This window comes from Scyliorhinus torazame, chromosome 4, assembly GCF_047496885.1.
Source record: "Scyliorhinus torazame isolate Kashiwa2021f chromosome 4, sScyTor2.1, whole genome shotgun sequence".
Lineage (NCBI taxonomy): Eukaryota > Metazoa > Chordata > Chondrichthyes > Carcharhiniformes > Scyliorhinidae > Scyliorhinus > Scyliorhinus torazame.
Window position 1 is genome coordinate 347,060,851 of NC_092710.1, and position 13,679 is coordinate 347,074,529.

The 13,679-nt window shown below is 46.7% G+C and overlaps 1 protein-coding gene across 1 annotated transcript in view; it reads right to left on the reverse strand.

The window, feature by feature from the left end:
- Positions 1-13,679, reverse strand: part of LOC140411508 (dynein axonemal heavy chain 8-like) — a 2,059,122-nt gene that overhangs the window by 1,517,731 nt on the left and 527,712 nt on the right. The window contains exon 12 of the mRNA XM_072500594.1: positions 5,455-5,652. Within this exon, the coding sequence (XP_072356695.1) occupies positions 5,455-5,652 (198 nt within the window). The remainder of the gene's footprint in view (positions 1-5,454; positions 5,653-13,679) is intronic.

A 13,679-nucleotide genomic window follows, 5' to 3' on the forward strand; every position in this document is an offset into this window, starting at 1 on the left:
TAGGTCTGTATGGTTGTTGTTTGATTGGAACAGCATTTCCCACATCTACATCATGTATAGACATTTTAATACTTCCCAATTTATCTCTACAAACTTGTGATATCAATAACTCTTTCAGGTCAGTCCGTTTTTCCTCTGGAAGGTAACTTAACAATTTATCCCAATTTGTAAGAACATCCACATTTTACAATTTAATTTGAGGTATGTCAAATTCACAGTCACCTGGATTTGGTCCGTCACTTTGTGTTAGAATCATTAAAACCTTCTCCTTTTTCTCTCCTTCCCTTTCAAAGTACCTTTTAAGCATATTCACATGACACAATCAGTAGTAAACACCCATTTCTTAAAGGTACTCTCACGACAGATATTTATATATACACCCATTTATAAACACCCATTTCTTAAAGGTACTTTCACATGACAGTACTACAAGCCCCCAAATAGTCAGCGGGATATTGAGGAGCAATTATGTAAGTAATTTACAGATAGCAGCAAGAAAAATAGGGTGGTAATAATTGGGGACTTTAACTTTTACAACATTGACTAGGACAGCCATAGCATTAGGGGCTTGGAAGGAGAGAAATTTGTTGTGTGTATACAGGAGGAATTTCTCATTCAGTATGTGGATGGCCCGTATAGAGAGGGGGAAAAACGTGACCAACTCTTGGGAAATAAGGAAGGTAAGGTGATAGAAATGTTAGGGAGGGATGACTTAGGGACCAGTGACGATAATTCAATTAGTTTTAAAATAGCTATGGAGAATGGTAGGTCTGGCCCAAAAGACATCTGGGGCGCGTTTCTCCGACCCCCCGCCGGGTCGGAGAATCTCCGGGGGCTTGCGTGAATCTCGCCCACGGCGTGTCCCGAATTTTCCGCTACCAGAGAATCGGCGGGGGCGGGAATCGCGCCGCACCGGTCGGCTGGCTCCCCCCCCGGCGATTCTCTGGCCCGCGATGGGCCGAAGTCCTGCCGCTGTCAACCCTCGGCAGCCGGCGTGGATTGAACCACCTACATTACCGGCGGGAGCAGACGGTGGGCTCCGGGGTGTGCCCCCACGGTGGCCTGCCCCGGATCGGGGCCCACCGATCGGCGGGCGGGACTGTGCCGTGGGAGCATTCTTTTTCTTCCGCCTTCGCCATGGTCTTCACTATGGCGGAGGCGGAAGAGACACCCCCCACTGCGCATGCGCGGGGATGCCGGGAGCGGCTGCAGACGTTCCCGCGCATGCGTCGCCGGCAAAGTCCTTTCGGCGCCGGCTGGCGTGGCGCCAAAGGCCTTTCCCGCCAGCCGGCGGGGCGGAAATCACTCTGGCGCGGGCCTAGCCCCTCAAGGTGTTCCGCACCTTTGGGGCGGCCCGACGCCAGAGTGGTTCACACCATTCCATTACGCCGGATTCCCCCGCCCGGCCGGGTAGGGGAGAATCCCGGCCCTGAGTTACATACCAATCACTAAGGGCATTCCAATCACTCGAGTGATTGCGAGAGCATTCGCGGGCAGCAGAGCACCGGAGGGGGAACACAGTCGCATCTCGTTCCCAAGGAAGAACCTGCGCCGAAGCGCGCAAACCAGACGGTCCCCCCCCCCCCCCCCCCACCCCCCAACCCCCCCCCCCCCACCCCCCGCCGCACTGTAGACGAACGTGGGACAAGAAAAGCGGTGGCCCGGAGCAAAGTGGTGATTGAGTGGAGCGAGCGACAAAGAGGCCCCCCCCGGCGGCGACCATGAGGCGGGCGGCGGAGCAATGGAGGACTCCTGGCTAGACCAGAAGCCTCTCTCTCTCTCTCGACCCTCCTGACCAGATGTGTGGGTGAAAGATTAAAAAAAAAGACATTCTCTCTTTTAAAAAAAAAATGTGTTAAAGGGGAGAAGGGAAGGGGAAAAAAAAGGGGAAAAAAAGGGGGAAAAAAGTGCCAGAAGGGAGCCAAAGCCGAGGGAGAAGGGACACCAGAAGCAGAAGGGGTCAGGTGCGAGCCCGCTCAGACGAGCCAACCGGCTCACGAAGCAGCGGAACGGAAGGTTCGCCGCAACAAAAAGAACGAGACAGACAGGAGCAATTTCCCCCTGTGCCAGGGGGGATCTGGAACTGGAAGACATCCTTTGCCGGGGCACTGAGGGAACACCATCAGGAAAACAAGGCAGGGGTTAGAGCAGACATGGAGGCCACGGTGAAGGCATCAGTGGCCAAGGCCCTGGCGGAGATGCAGCTTGCCCTGGGCAGAGCAGAGAAGAAACTATAAGCCCAAGAGGCGACCATTAAGGAGCTGGAAAAGGCCACGACTGACAAGAACGACCAGATCATGGCACTGGAGAAGGAGATGCCGAAACTGGTCACAACCCAGGGGAGCCTGAAAGGCAGAGTGGGCGATCAGGAAAACCGTTCGAGAAGGCAAAATGTAAGGTTTGTGGGCCTACCAGTGGGGATCGAGGGCAGAAACCCCACGGTATACGTGGCCGAGATGCTGGGCAACTTAGTGGGGAGGAAAATTTTCCCCAACCCACCAGACATGGACAGAGCACACCAGTCTCTGCGCCTGAGCCCAACGCCGGGGATTCCAACACCACCCAAAGCTGCAGACTGGCTGTCTGACCTCTCAGAATCTCTCCAAATGGAGAAAATCAAATTCGTCATCCGAGGGTCAGACGATGGCTTCCACAGAACGTGGAAGCCATTCACCCAATTGTTACGGGACCTGTTTGTGGCCAATGAACAAACAGAAGAATAGCCAAGTAGCCAAGAATCAGGGGAAAGTAACCAAGGCGTGGGAGGGAGGGATAGACCCAGCAGGGTGGCGGGGGGGTGGAAACAGCTAAACCTAAGACAGGAGAAGGGGGGAAGGGGGAAGGGGGGCAGAAGGGGGGGGAAAGAGGTAGGAGACAGGAAACAATAGAGGGGAACCAGAGAGGGGGGGAGGTGAGGGAATGATAGCCGGAAGGAGAGCACGGGAAACGACAACAAACTTGGTAAATATAGTAACAGAGAGCAAGGAAAGTGCGTGCGAAAGACGTGACAAACGGCCGAAGCGGAGGTGAACGCGCGACGACAACGTCAGCAAAAACCGTCCGGGAAAAGCAAGTAACAACACCAACACCAGATCCATTCTCGTATTGCCCTCTCTGTATTGGACATAACTACTGTAATTGTTTCTCTGGCACCCAAATGTATATGTACCTCCCCAGTCCCCCCCCTACACAAACAGGTGCCTACTTATTTGTGCCGGGCAGCACGTTAGTATTGTGGATAGCACAATTGCTTCACAGCTCCAGGGTCCCAGGTTCGATTCCGGCTTGGGTCACTGTCTGTGTGGAGTCTGTACATCCTCCCCGTGTGTGCGTGGGTTTCCTTCGGGTGCACCGGTTTCCTGCTACAGTCCAAAGATGTGCAGGTTAGGTGGATTGGCCATGATAAATTGCCCTTAGTGTCCAAAATTGCCCTTAGTGTTGGGTGGGGTTACTGGGTTATGGGGATAGGGTAGAGGTGTGGGCTTGGGTGGGGTGCTCTTTCCAAGAGCCGGTGCAGACTCGATGGGATGAATGGCCTCCTTCTGCACTGTAAATTCTATGATAATCTAATTCTATCATAATATTGCTAACTGTACAGAGTTGCTGTTTTTGAGCTAGTGCACAATATCCTTCCAGTATTTTTTACTATATATATATATGTTTTAATCTGTGTACATAACTGTAAATATACTATGTTCAAAAACCCAATAAAATCATTTATTAATAAAAAGGATGATTGTAATTCACCTGCCTCTCTTTGATGTGGTTGATATTTGTAAACATTGGGGTTTCAGCACTTAAAGTCACTCATCCATGAAGGGAGGTGAATGAATGCTGTTTTGTGGAAGATATCAATCACAGTCCTCTACTAGAAATGAATGAATGGCTTGCAGGTACATGATCCTAGAGTTTTAAACACAGGTCGCAGCTGTATTCTTTCCAGGATTGAACACGAGGTGCTTCCACATAAGAGTTACAACTATAATTTCTGTCACTGCTCTTGTTTGGAATGCTCTCTAGCTTCAAGTCTTTTTTCTGGGGGGTCTGTGGGGATCCCTCTCTTCAGGGCGTCCCTATGGTGGGTCCCTCTAGTTAGTAGTCTCTTTGGAGGTTCCTTAAGTTAGGGGGTCCCTGGAGTGAATCCTTCTATTTAGAGGGTCTCCGGAGGGGTGTTTCCCATTTTAGGAAGTCTGGAGGGGGTTGTCATTGAGCGGGATGGGGGGGGGGGGGGGTGTCAGGTAGAGGAGAGGTGGTCAGGTAGAGGAGAGGTGGTCAGGTTGTTCATTGTGGGAGGGGGGGCAGAATGGCCTTCGGATGGACTTTTGGGGCAATTCCCTTAAGGGGTTATCTTCTTGGCCCACATCATCAAGTTCACGTTTGGTGATGCCTCTGGTGAATCCCGCCCACCTGATTCCCGGCCCAGAGGATGGAAGAATCATGCAGGGCCTGAGAATAGGGTGCCTGGCCTGCTAAGTGGAGACAAATGTGTCATTAACGCCCATTTGCAATCATTTACATCCTCCCGCTGGCATGCGGACATGAACCCCGATCCCGCTTCCAGAAACGGATCGGTGCCCACCGCCAATCCCGATTCCCATCGGACGTCTGATTCTCCGCCCCAATGGGAAATAGGCTTCAGGTATTCTGGGACGGATAATTCACCCCACCATCTTTTAAAGGGCACTGTCAAGGTCATAACACAATCTCTATCTTGAGTACACTCAAAGACAGTGGGAAGCAGTGGGGTCTTGGATTTGTTGCTGGACGAGTAATCCAGAGACCTAGAGCCATGCTCTGGGAACCCAGGTTCGATTCCCACCATGGCATATGGTGAAAATTGAATTCAATAAAAATCTGGAATTAGAAGTCCAAAGGTGACCATGAAACCATTTTTGATTAGCGTAAAACCCCATCTGGTTCACTGATATCCTTTAGGGTAGGAAATCTGTTGTCCTTGCCTGGCCTGGCCTACATGTGACTCCAGACCCACAGCAATGTGGTTGACTCGTAAATGCTCTCAGGGATTGGCAATAAATGCTGGTCCAGCCAGCAACATCCACATACCATGAACAAATTTTTTAAAAATGACTGAGCATCCATAGACTTATAGGATCGAGAATTGCAAACATTCACAATTCAGTGAAGATAATTTTTCTCTTTTCAGTGGCAAATGGACAGCATATTAATCCTTAATCTATTACTCCTGGTTTCAGATTCCTCTGTCAGGAAATCCATCCTCAAATGAATCCTCAAATCAAGTAATCCCACCATTTTATATCACCTTATATTTTTAGCTAAATTACAGTATTGAGAGATATGAGGCTTTCAGGAAAGAAAGATTTTTTTAAAATAGAGAAAATTTAAGTAACAGGAGAGAAGAGCAAATTTAAGTTAATAAGCCAACATTAACTATGTACTACTCATGGAGTTTATTGTCACTGACTCTGCTGTTACCTCTAAATCAAACATTTGTTTCATGAATGCAGCATAGTCTGTGTTGAACTCCTTCTTCCGAGGATCCAGGATATCATAATGACTCTTCTTCAGATTTAGATAGATATTCTGGAATTTGATTGCCAGGACCTCTATTCCTCCAATTGTAGATTTCTGCAATGCAGAAAATGTTTTCACTGCTTCGACCATTTCTGTGATCTGCAAGTTTAATTAAACATTAGTTACTCTCTCCATATTATGCACAATTTTATGAAAATGTTAATGAAAAAAACATCATTCTCTTTTCTCATGAATCTCTTATGGCAGTAACCAAAAATATTGCACATAGTGAACCATTTGAATTAGCTTGTGGCTGCTGTTGAATAAAGAGTCAAGACTTCTGCCCCTTTCCCAACACACCTTTATTTTCCTTGAACACACTTTACACAAAACTCGATCACCACACCACACCAAACAAGTGCTACCTGCAACCTCTTTACATATCAGTGTCTATTATTGGATACTTAACATCAATGAGACATCTAATTGGAATGCCTCTTAACCCATTTCTTAACAGACTCCCCTTCCTTGGAGAAAATAAAATAATTTGGTAAATATTGGTTTCACCCGAAAAAACAAAATGACAAGAAACTCAAAAACTCACGCAACTTCTCACCCTCTTTTGTTTCATTTCTGGAAGGAAAAAAAAACAGTCACAGCAGGCGCTCTTCATTAATAACATCCAAAAGTTTCTGTGACGTAGCCCCTCTTTTCGTAAAACAGTCGGACAATTGATAGCTACTGTCGACCCATTTAAGTTTTGCTATCTCCCCTCTGTCCAACATCTGCTTCAAACTTGTAATGTCTATTCTTAACATTTGCTCATTCACACTTTTTGTAGAATGCACATTTTCCCACAGGAATTTATTGTCAATGTGACACTCAATAGGTATGTTACCCAAATCCTCTCATCCCAAAATTTCTGACAATATCTGGATATATAAAAGGCCATATCCTCCACCTCTAAAGGCTTAACGTCTCAGCGGTCAAAGTGCTTTTGACCACTCTCCTTATTTTCTTTGTTTCCCACACAAGAGGGCAATATTTACCATTGTTCCCCAAAAGGATAATTATAAAACTTCCTGCGCTTCAAACTCCATCACATAAATTTGCATAGGACGTATCACTATAAACTTTGTGTTTCAAGTGCCTAAGATCACCTAAAACCGGGAACCTCAAAACACACTCCTGCATTTTTAGTTTGGCCAACACTTTATTTGCTCTCATTATGTCTTTTGGATCATTCATTTTTGTACTCAACTCTAGGGCATCAAAACTAATGTCCGGTCTAGTCTATATACCTAACCAATTCAGTTGCTCAATTAAACTTTGCATCTTTGAAGCCACTGCGTCTTTTGTGAAACCTGACCATGAATAATTGCTATTGGGCTGATGCTCTCCAAATAACATTGCTGACGTAAAGTTGCACCTAACTCAGTCTGCCCAATTTCCAGTCTAATATATTTAAATGCACCAGAAGCCTGACTTGCAACCCTGAATTCTTTCCTCAACCCAGAGATTACAATAGCTTCAAAATCACTTGTCCCACCCCACAAAAAATCATCGACATGCATCATAAAGACGTTCGAAAGATTTCCTTTATAGTGCCAGTAAAACATTGCCGGATCTGCTTTCAACTGGCAACAGCCTAACTTTAACAAAACTGACCTTACCAAAAAATACCAGACTCTAGGATTGGATGGATTGGATTTGTTTATTGTCACGTGTACCGAGGTACAGTGAAAAGTATTTTTCTGCGAGCAGCTCAACAGATCATTAAATACATGAAAAGAAAAGGTAATAAAAGAAAATGCATAATAGGGCAACACAAGGTACACAATGTAACTACATAAGCACCGGCATCGGATGAAGCATACCGGGGTGTAGTGTTAATGAGGTCAGTCCATAAGAGGGTCATTTAGGAGTCTGGTAACAGCGGGGAAGAAGCCGTTTGTGAGTCTGTTCGTGCGTGTTCTCAGACTTCTGTATCTCCTGCCCGATGGAAGGGATAGATGCAATAAAACTGACCTTACCGAAGAATACCAGACTCTAGAAGCATCATTTAATCCATATACACATTTGTTCAACTTCCAGAGTACGCCTTCTGTGTTAGTTGCCTCTTTAGGAGGACGGAGAAAAATGTCTCTCTGACGCTGATGCCCCTGCAAAAAGGCAGCTTTTATATCTGTAGATTTGTATTCCCATGCCTTTGTGGCTAATAGACTGGGCGGCATGGACTGGTTGGGCCGAAGGGCCTGTTTCCATGCTGTAAACTTCTATGATTCTATGATTCTAGAGCCAAAAAGATGTTTAAAATAACCGTAGGTGAATCTACACTTCAATCCTGATCTTCCAAGTTTTCTTCAAATCCCCTTGCCACAAGCCTGGCCTTTGCCTTATAAGTTCCATCCGGAAAAACCTTTTCTGTGCAAATCCATCTACGGGATAGAGCTCTTTGTCCCCTATCCGGTACTTCCGTGTATACTCCAACTGTGCAGTTCTTGCTGTTTGGCATCTTTGATAACTTTTTTATCTAATTTATTGGAGGCCACCAAAATCTCACGAGCATGTGGGCTTCTACTCCTATTAGTATTCGTAGTCTTACTCATGTTTCATAGTTTCATAGAATTTACAGTGCAGAAGGAGGCCATTCGGCCCATCGAGTCTGCACCGGCTCCTGGAAAGAGCACCATACCCAAGGTCAACACCTCCACCCTATCCCCATAACCTAGTAACCCCACCCAACACTAAGGGCAATTTTGAACACTAAGGGCAATTTATCATGGCCAATCCACCTAACTCGCACATCTTTGGACTGTGGGAGGAAACCGGAGCACCCGGAGGAAACCCACGCACACACGGGGAGGATGTGCAGACTCCGCACAGACAGTGACCCAAGCCGGAATCGAACCTGGGACCCTGGAGCTGTGAAGCAATTGTGCTATTCACAAGGCTACCGTGCTGCCCCTGTTCCGAGACCTTGACAAACTACGTCCTCTATCCTGCCTGGTATCTCATTCTATATTGCTACTGCTTGATCTTTCCCTTCTGCTGTGGAATGTCCTTTCAATAGTTCTCGACCTTTTCCAGTGAACCTGTTCACTATCCGATGTACTATCTAAACTGGAAGTGCGTTTCTGTGCCATCCATTTTTGAACTTTGTGTTCCCATCCATTGTTTTGACACCCTCCCCTGGATGCTGCACATTCAACTGGTGTTATACTTTCCAGTGGCCTTCCCTGCTCTACTAATAACAGTTGCATCCTTCCATTGATTAGACCCTTCAGGCAAGTATGTCACTTTTGTACCATCTTTTGGCAGCTCTCCTTTCGTAAAAATGGCTTGTTCTAATTTATCAGAAGTATTGTGTTCCTCTACAGAAACCCTGGGCGTCATTCTCCGCCGGCGGGAGTCTCCGTTTTGCCGGCACCCAGGGGTTTCCCGGACGGCGTGGGGCTGCCCCACAATGGGAAACCCCATTGACCGGCCGGTGTTACGGAGACTCCCGCCGGCCGGTCGGGGCAGAAATGTGGCGGGGCGGGTAGGAGAATTTCGCCCCAGGTCTCTATCAGTTAACTGGTCCTCAAAGTTCTGTTACACGTGCGTGCCAGATGACCCTGATTCCTCATCATTCCATCTACTCTGTCTAATTTGAAAATTTGTAATCTGTATCCATTACTCTTGATGAATGTACCCTAATATTCGGATTGCAAAAACAATTGTTTTGCCATCTATTCCTATGAGGCCTTTTCATTCATTAAAAGTGTCTCTATTATAGTATACTATGTCTCCTAGCTGAAAAATAATATTTGATGGCTGTACATTATGCCTTAAAGCTCTGCGAATTCTTTCTTGGCTTCTGCTTCCAAAAAAGCTTTTCTACTGCTGTGTAATGCATTTAAATGCTCAGAAAATGCAGAATTAATTGAAGTCCCTTCCCAAGCTGGAGGCTGGTCATCCAAAATGGACGGAATTTTAGGATTTCTACTAACATTAATTGATAGGGACTATAGCCCCCAACCATCTGCAACAAATTCTTTGCATGTACAGCCCATGCTAAGGCTGAATTTAACTTGCAATTTGGTCTTTTTGTCAGAATTTTCCAGAATATGTCATTTATCACAGCATGCTTTCTTTCACACACACCATTACTAAATGGGCTTTCCCCAGCCGAATTCATAACTGCGATATTCACATTTTCACACATATCCCGAAACTCATCTTTAGCAAATTCTCCCCCGTTGTCTGAAAGGAATTTTGCTGGTGGGCCCATTCCTGTTCCTATCCATTTTTCCACAATCTGATCCAGGATTACTCTCTTTTCTTTATTTCGTACAATGGTTGATTGACCAAATCTGGTCGCTAAATCTACAAATTGCAAAATAAATATATTGTTAGCTTTACCCCAGATCTTAAGGTCCATGGCCACAACACCGTTAAAATCCCTGGCCAAAGATAGGGTTACTATCGGTCGTGAATGTGTCCTTCTGTACTTCCTACAAACCTCACAGCGATCACTAACCTGTTCTATCAGCTGAATATAGTTTTCATCCCTTACCATTTAATAAAATTTTCAGCCTCCGAGGAGACGGATGCACAAATTGCCTCTGCAGTTTTAATACAACAAACTTTTTATCAGCTAAAGTCCCATTTCCAGCTGCCAATAACACATCCTTAACAACTGCACCTGAAATATTATTTGTCAGTAATAGAATACAATAGTGTCTTGACTGTGTAAAAGTCAACCGCCTTTCCAAAAACTGTTGCCTTATCGTGTTCCATATCCAGTTTCATTATTATTCTTATGTGTGCTTTCTTCATCAACGGTCTGCTCAGAAGCAAAGGTATCTCACTTGATACAACATCTATGCTATGAAATAATTCACTCCGGCAATATTGCAAGGGATCACCACTCTTTTCAGCGACTTCCGGGTATTATCATCCCCAAACCTAAAACTTGTGGAACTTTCAAATTCCTTAACCCTTGTTATGATCCAGCAGAGGGCAGTAAAGCGGAGCTGCTGATTGGACGTTGCAGGGGAAATTTGCATATGTCCTTGTGCTCGCCCTAACTTGGAGGCGTACCTGAACAAGAGACCCTAGCTGTTCAAGTGAAGACAAGCATCCAGCAGAGGGCAATAGAGCGGAGCTGCTGATTGGCCGTTGCAGGGGAAATTTGCATACATCCATGTGCTCACCCTAACTTGGAGGTTGTTTGTGGAGGAGCTCTTGTCAAGTGACACTTAAACCTGAAACACTTCTTCAGTGTTTCCCTCCCTACCCCCTCCTCTAACCAAAAAAAAACAGCCGCTGTAAGGATCAAGAGGAAGGCTCGAGGGCAGGTTGAAGTGGAAAGTTGAACCGTGACGTCACAGCCTGCAGGTAAGGGATTGGCTGGTGACTGGTAAGTAGTTTTTATTTATTTTCCCTTCAGGTGTTATCGTGCGGGGCGCAGAGGTTGCTGAATGAGTGCTTGCTGAGAAGGGGAGTGAATAACAAGTAAGCTCTTTCTTTCTTTTTTTATCTAGAGGGGATGACAGGAAAGGTAGTGCAATGTTCCTCCTGTAGAATGCTTGAGGTGAGGGACGCCGTCAGTGTCCCTGCTGATTTCATCTGTGGGAAGTGCACCCATCTCCAGCTCCTCAGAAACCGCATTAGGGAACTGGAGCTGGAGTTGGATGAACTTCGGATCATTCGGGAGGCAGAGTTGGCCATAGATAGAAGCTTCAGGGATGTAGTTACTCCGAAGAATAAAGATAGATGGGTGACGGTGAGAGGGGCTGGGAGGAAGCAGTCAGTACAGGGATCCCCTGTGGCCGTTCCCCTTAGTAACAAGTATACCGCTTTGGATACTGTTGGGGGGGATGACTTACCAGGGTTAAGCCATGGGGTGCAGGTCTCTGGCACAGAGTCTGTCCCTGTTGCTCAGAAGGGAAGGGGGGAGAGGAGTAGCGCATTAGTCGTTGGAGACTCCATAGTTAGGGGGATAGATAGGAGATTCTGTGGGAACGAGAGAGACTCACGGTTGGTGTGTTGCCTCTCAGGTGCCAGGGTGTGTGATGTCTCGGATCGTGTTTTCAGGATCCTTAAGGGGGAGGGGGAGCAGCCTCAAGTCGTGGTCCACAGAGGTAGGAAAAGGGATGGGGATGTAAGGCAGGAATTCAGGGAGCTAGGGTGGAAACTTGGATCGAGGACAAACAGAGTTATTATCTCTGGGTTGTTACCCGTGCCACGTGATAGCGAGACGAGGAATAGGGAGAGAGAGGAGATGAACACGTGGCTACAGGGATGGTGCAAGAGGGAGGGTTTCAGATTTCTGGATAATTGGGGCTCATTCTGGGGTCGGTGGGACCTCTACAAACGGGATGGTCAGCACCTGGACCAGAGGGGTACCAATATTCTGGGGGGGAAATTTGCTAATGCTCTTCGGGAGGGTTTAACTAGTTCAGCAGGAGCTTGGGAACCTGAATTGTAGCTCCAGTATACAGGAGGTTGAGAGTAGTGAGGTCATGAGTAGGGTTTCAAAGTTGCAGGAGTGTACCGGCAGGCAGGAAGGTGGTTTAAAGTGTGTCTTCTTCAATTCCAGGAGCATCCGGAATAAGGTGGGTGAACTTGCGGCATGGGTTGGTACCTGGGACTTCGATGTTGTGGCCATTTCGGAGACATGGATAGAGCAGGGACAGGAATGGTTGTTGCAGGTGCCGGGATTTAGATATTTCAGTAAGCAAAGGGAAGGTGGTAAAAGAGGGGGAGGGGTGGCATTGTTAGTCAAAGACAGTATTACGGTGGCAGAAAGGACGTTTGATGAGGACTCGTCTACTGGGGTAGTATGGGCTGAGGTTAGAAACAGGAAAGGAGAGGTCACCCTGTTAGGGGTTTTCTATAGGCCTCCGAAACGTTCCAGAGATGTAGAGGAGAGGATTGCAAAGATGATTCTGGATAGGAGCGAAAGCAACAAGGTAGTTGCTATGGGGGACTTTAACTTTCGAAATATTGACTGGAAACGCTATAGTTCGGGTACATTAGATGGGTCCGTTTTTGTCCAATGTGTGCAGGAGGGTTTCCTGACACAGTATGTAGATAGGCCAACGAGAGGTGTGGCTATATTGGATTTGGTACTGGGTAATGAACCAGGACAGGTGTTAGATTTGGAGGTAGGTGAGCACTTTGGTGATAGTGACCACAATTCGATTACGTTTACTTTAGTGATGGAAAGGGATAGGTATATACCGCAGGGCAAGAGTTATATCTGGGTGAAAGGCAATTATGATGCGATGAGGCAAGACTTAGGATACATCGGATGGAGAGGAAAACTGCAGGGGATGGGCACAATGGAAATGTGGAGCTTGTTCAAGGAACAGCTACTGCGTGTCCTTGATAAGTATGTACCTGTCAGGCAGGGAGGAAGTGGTCGAGTGAGGGAACCGTGGTTTACTAAAGCAGTCAAGAGGAACAAGGAGACTTATGTAACGATGAGACATGAAAGTTCAGTTAGGGCGCTCGAGAGTTACAAGTTAGCTAGGGAGGGCAAAGAACAAAGAACAAAGAACAAAGAAATGTACAGCACAGGAACAGGCCCTTCGGCCCTCCAAACCCGTGCCGACCATGCTGCCCGACTAAACTACAATCTTTGACACTTCCTGGGTCCGTATCCTTCTATTCCCATCCTACTCATATATTTGTCAAGATGCCCCTTAAATGTCCCTATCATCCCTGCTTCCACTACCTCCTCCGGTAGCGAGTTCCAGGCACCCACTACCCTCTGCGTAAAAAACTTACCTCGTACATCTACTCTAAACCTTGCCCCTCTCACCTTAAACCTATGCCCCCTAGTAATTGACCCCTCTACCCTGGGGAAAAGCCTCTGACTATCCACTCTGTCTATGCCCCTCATAATTTTGTATACCTCTATCAGGTCTCCCCTCAACCTCCTTCGTTCCAGTGAGAACAAACCGAGTTTATTCAATCGCTCCTCATAGCTAACCTAAAGAGAGAACTAAGAAGAGCCAGGAGGGGACATGACAAATCTTTGGCAGGTAGGATCAAGGATAACCCTAAAGCTTTCTATCGATATGTCAGGAATAAATGAATGACTAGGGTAAGAGTAGGGCCAGTCAAGGACAGTAGTGGGAAGTTGTGCTTGGAGTCCGAGGCGATTGTAGAGGTGCTAAATGAATATTTTTCAT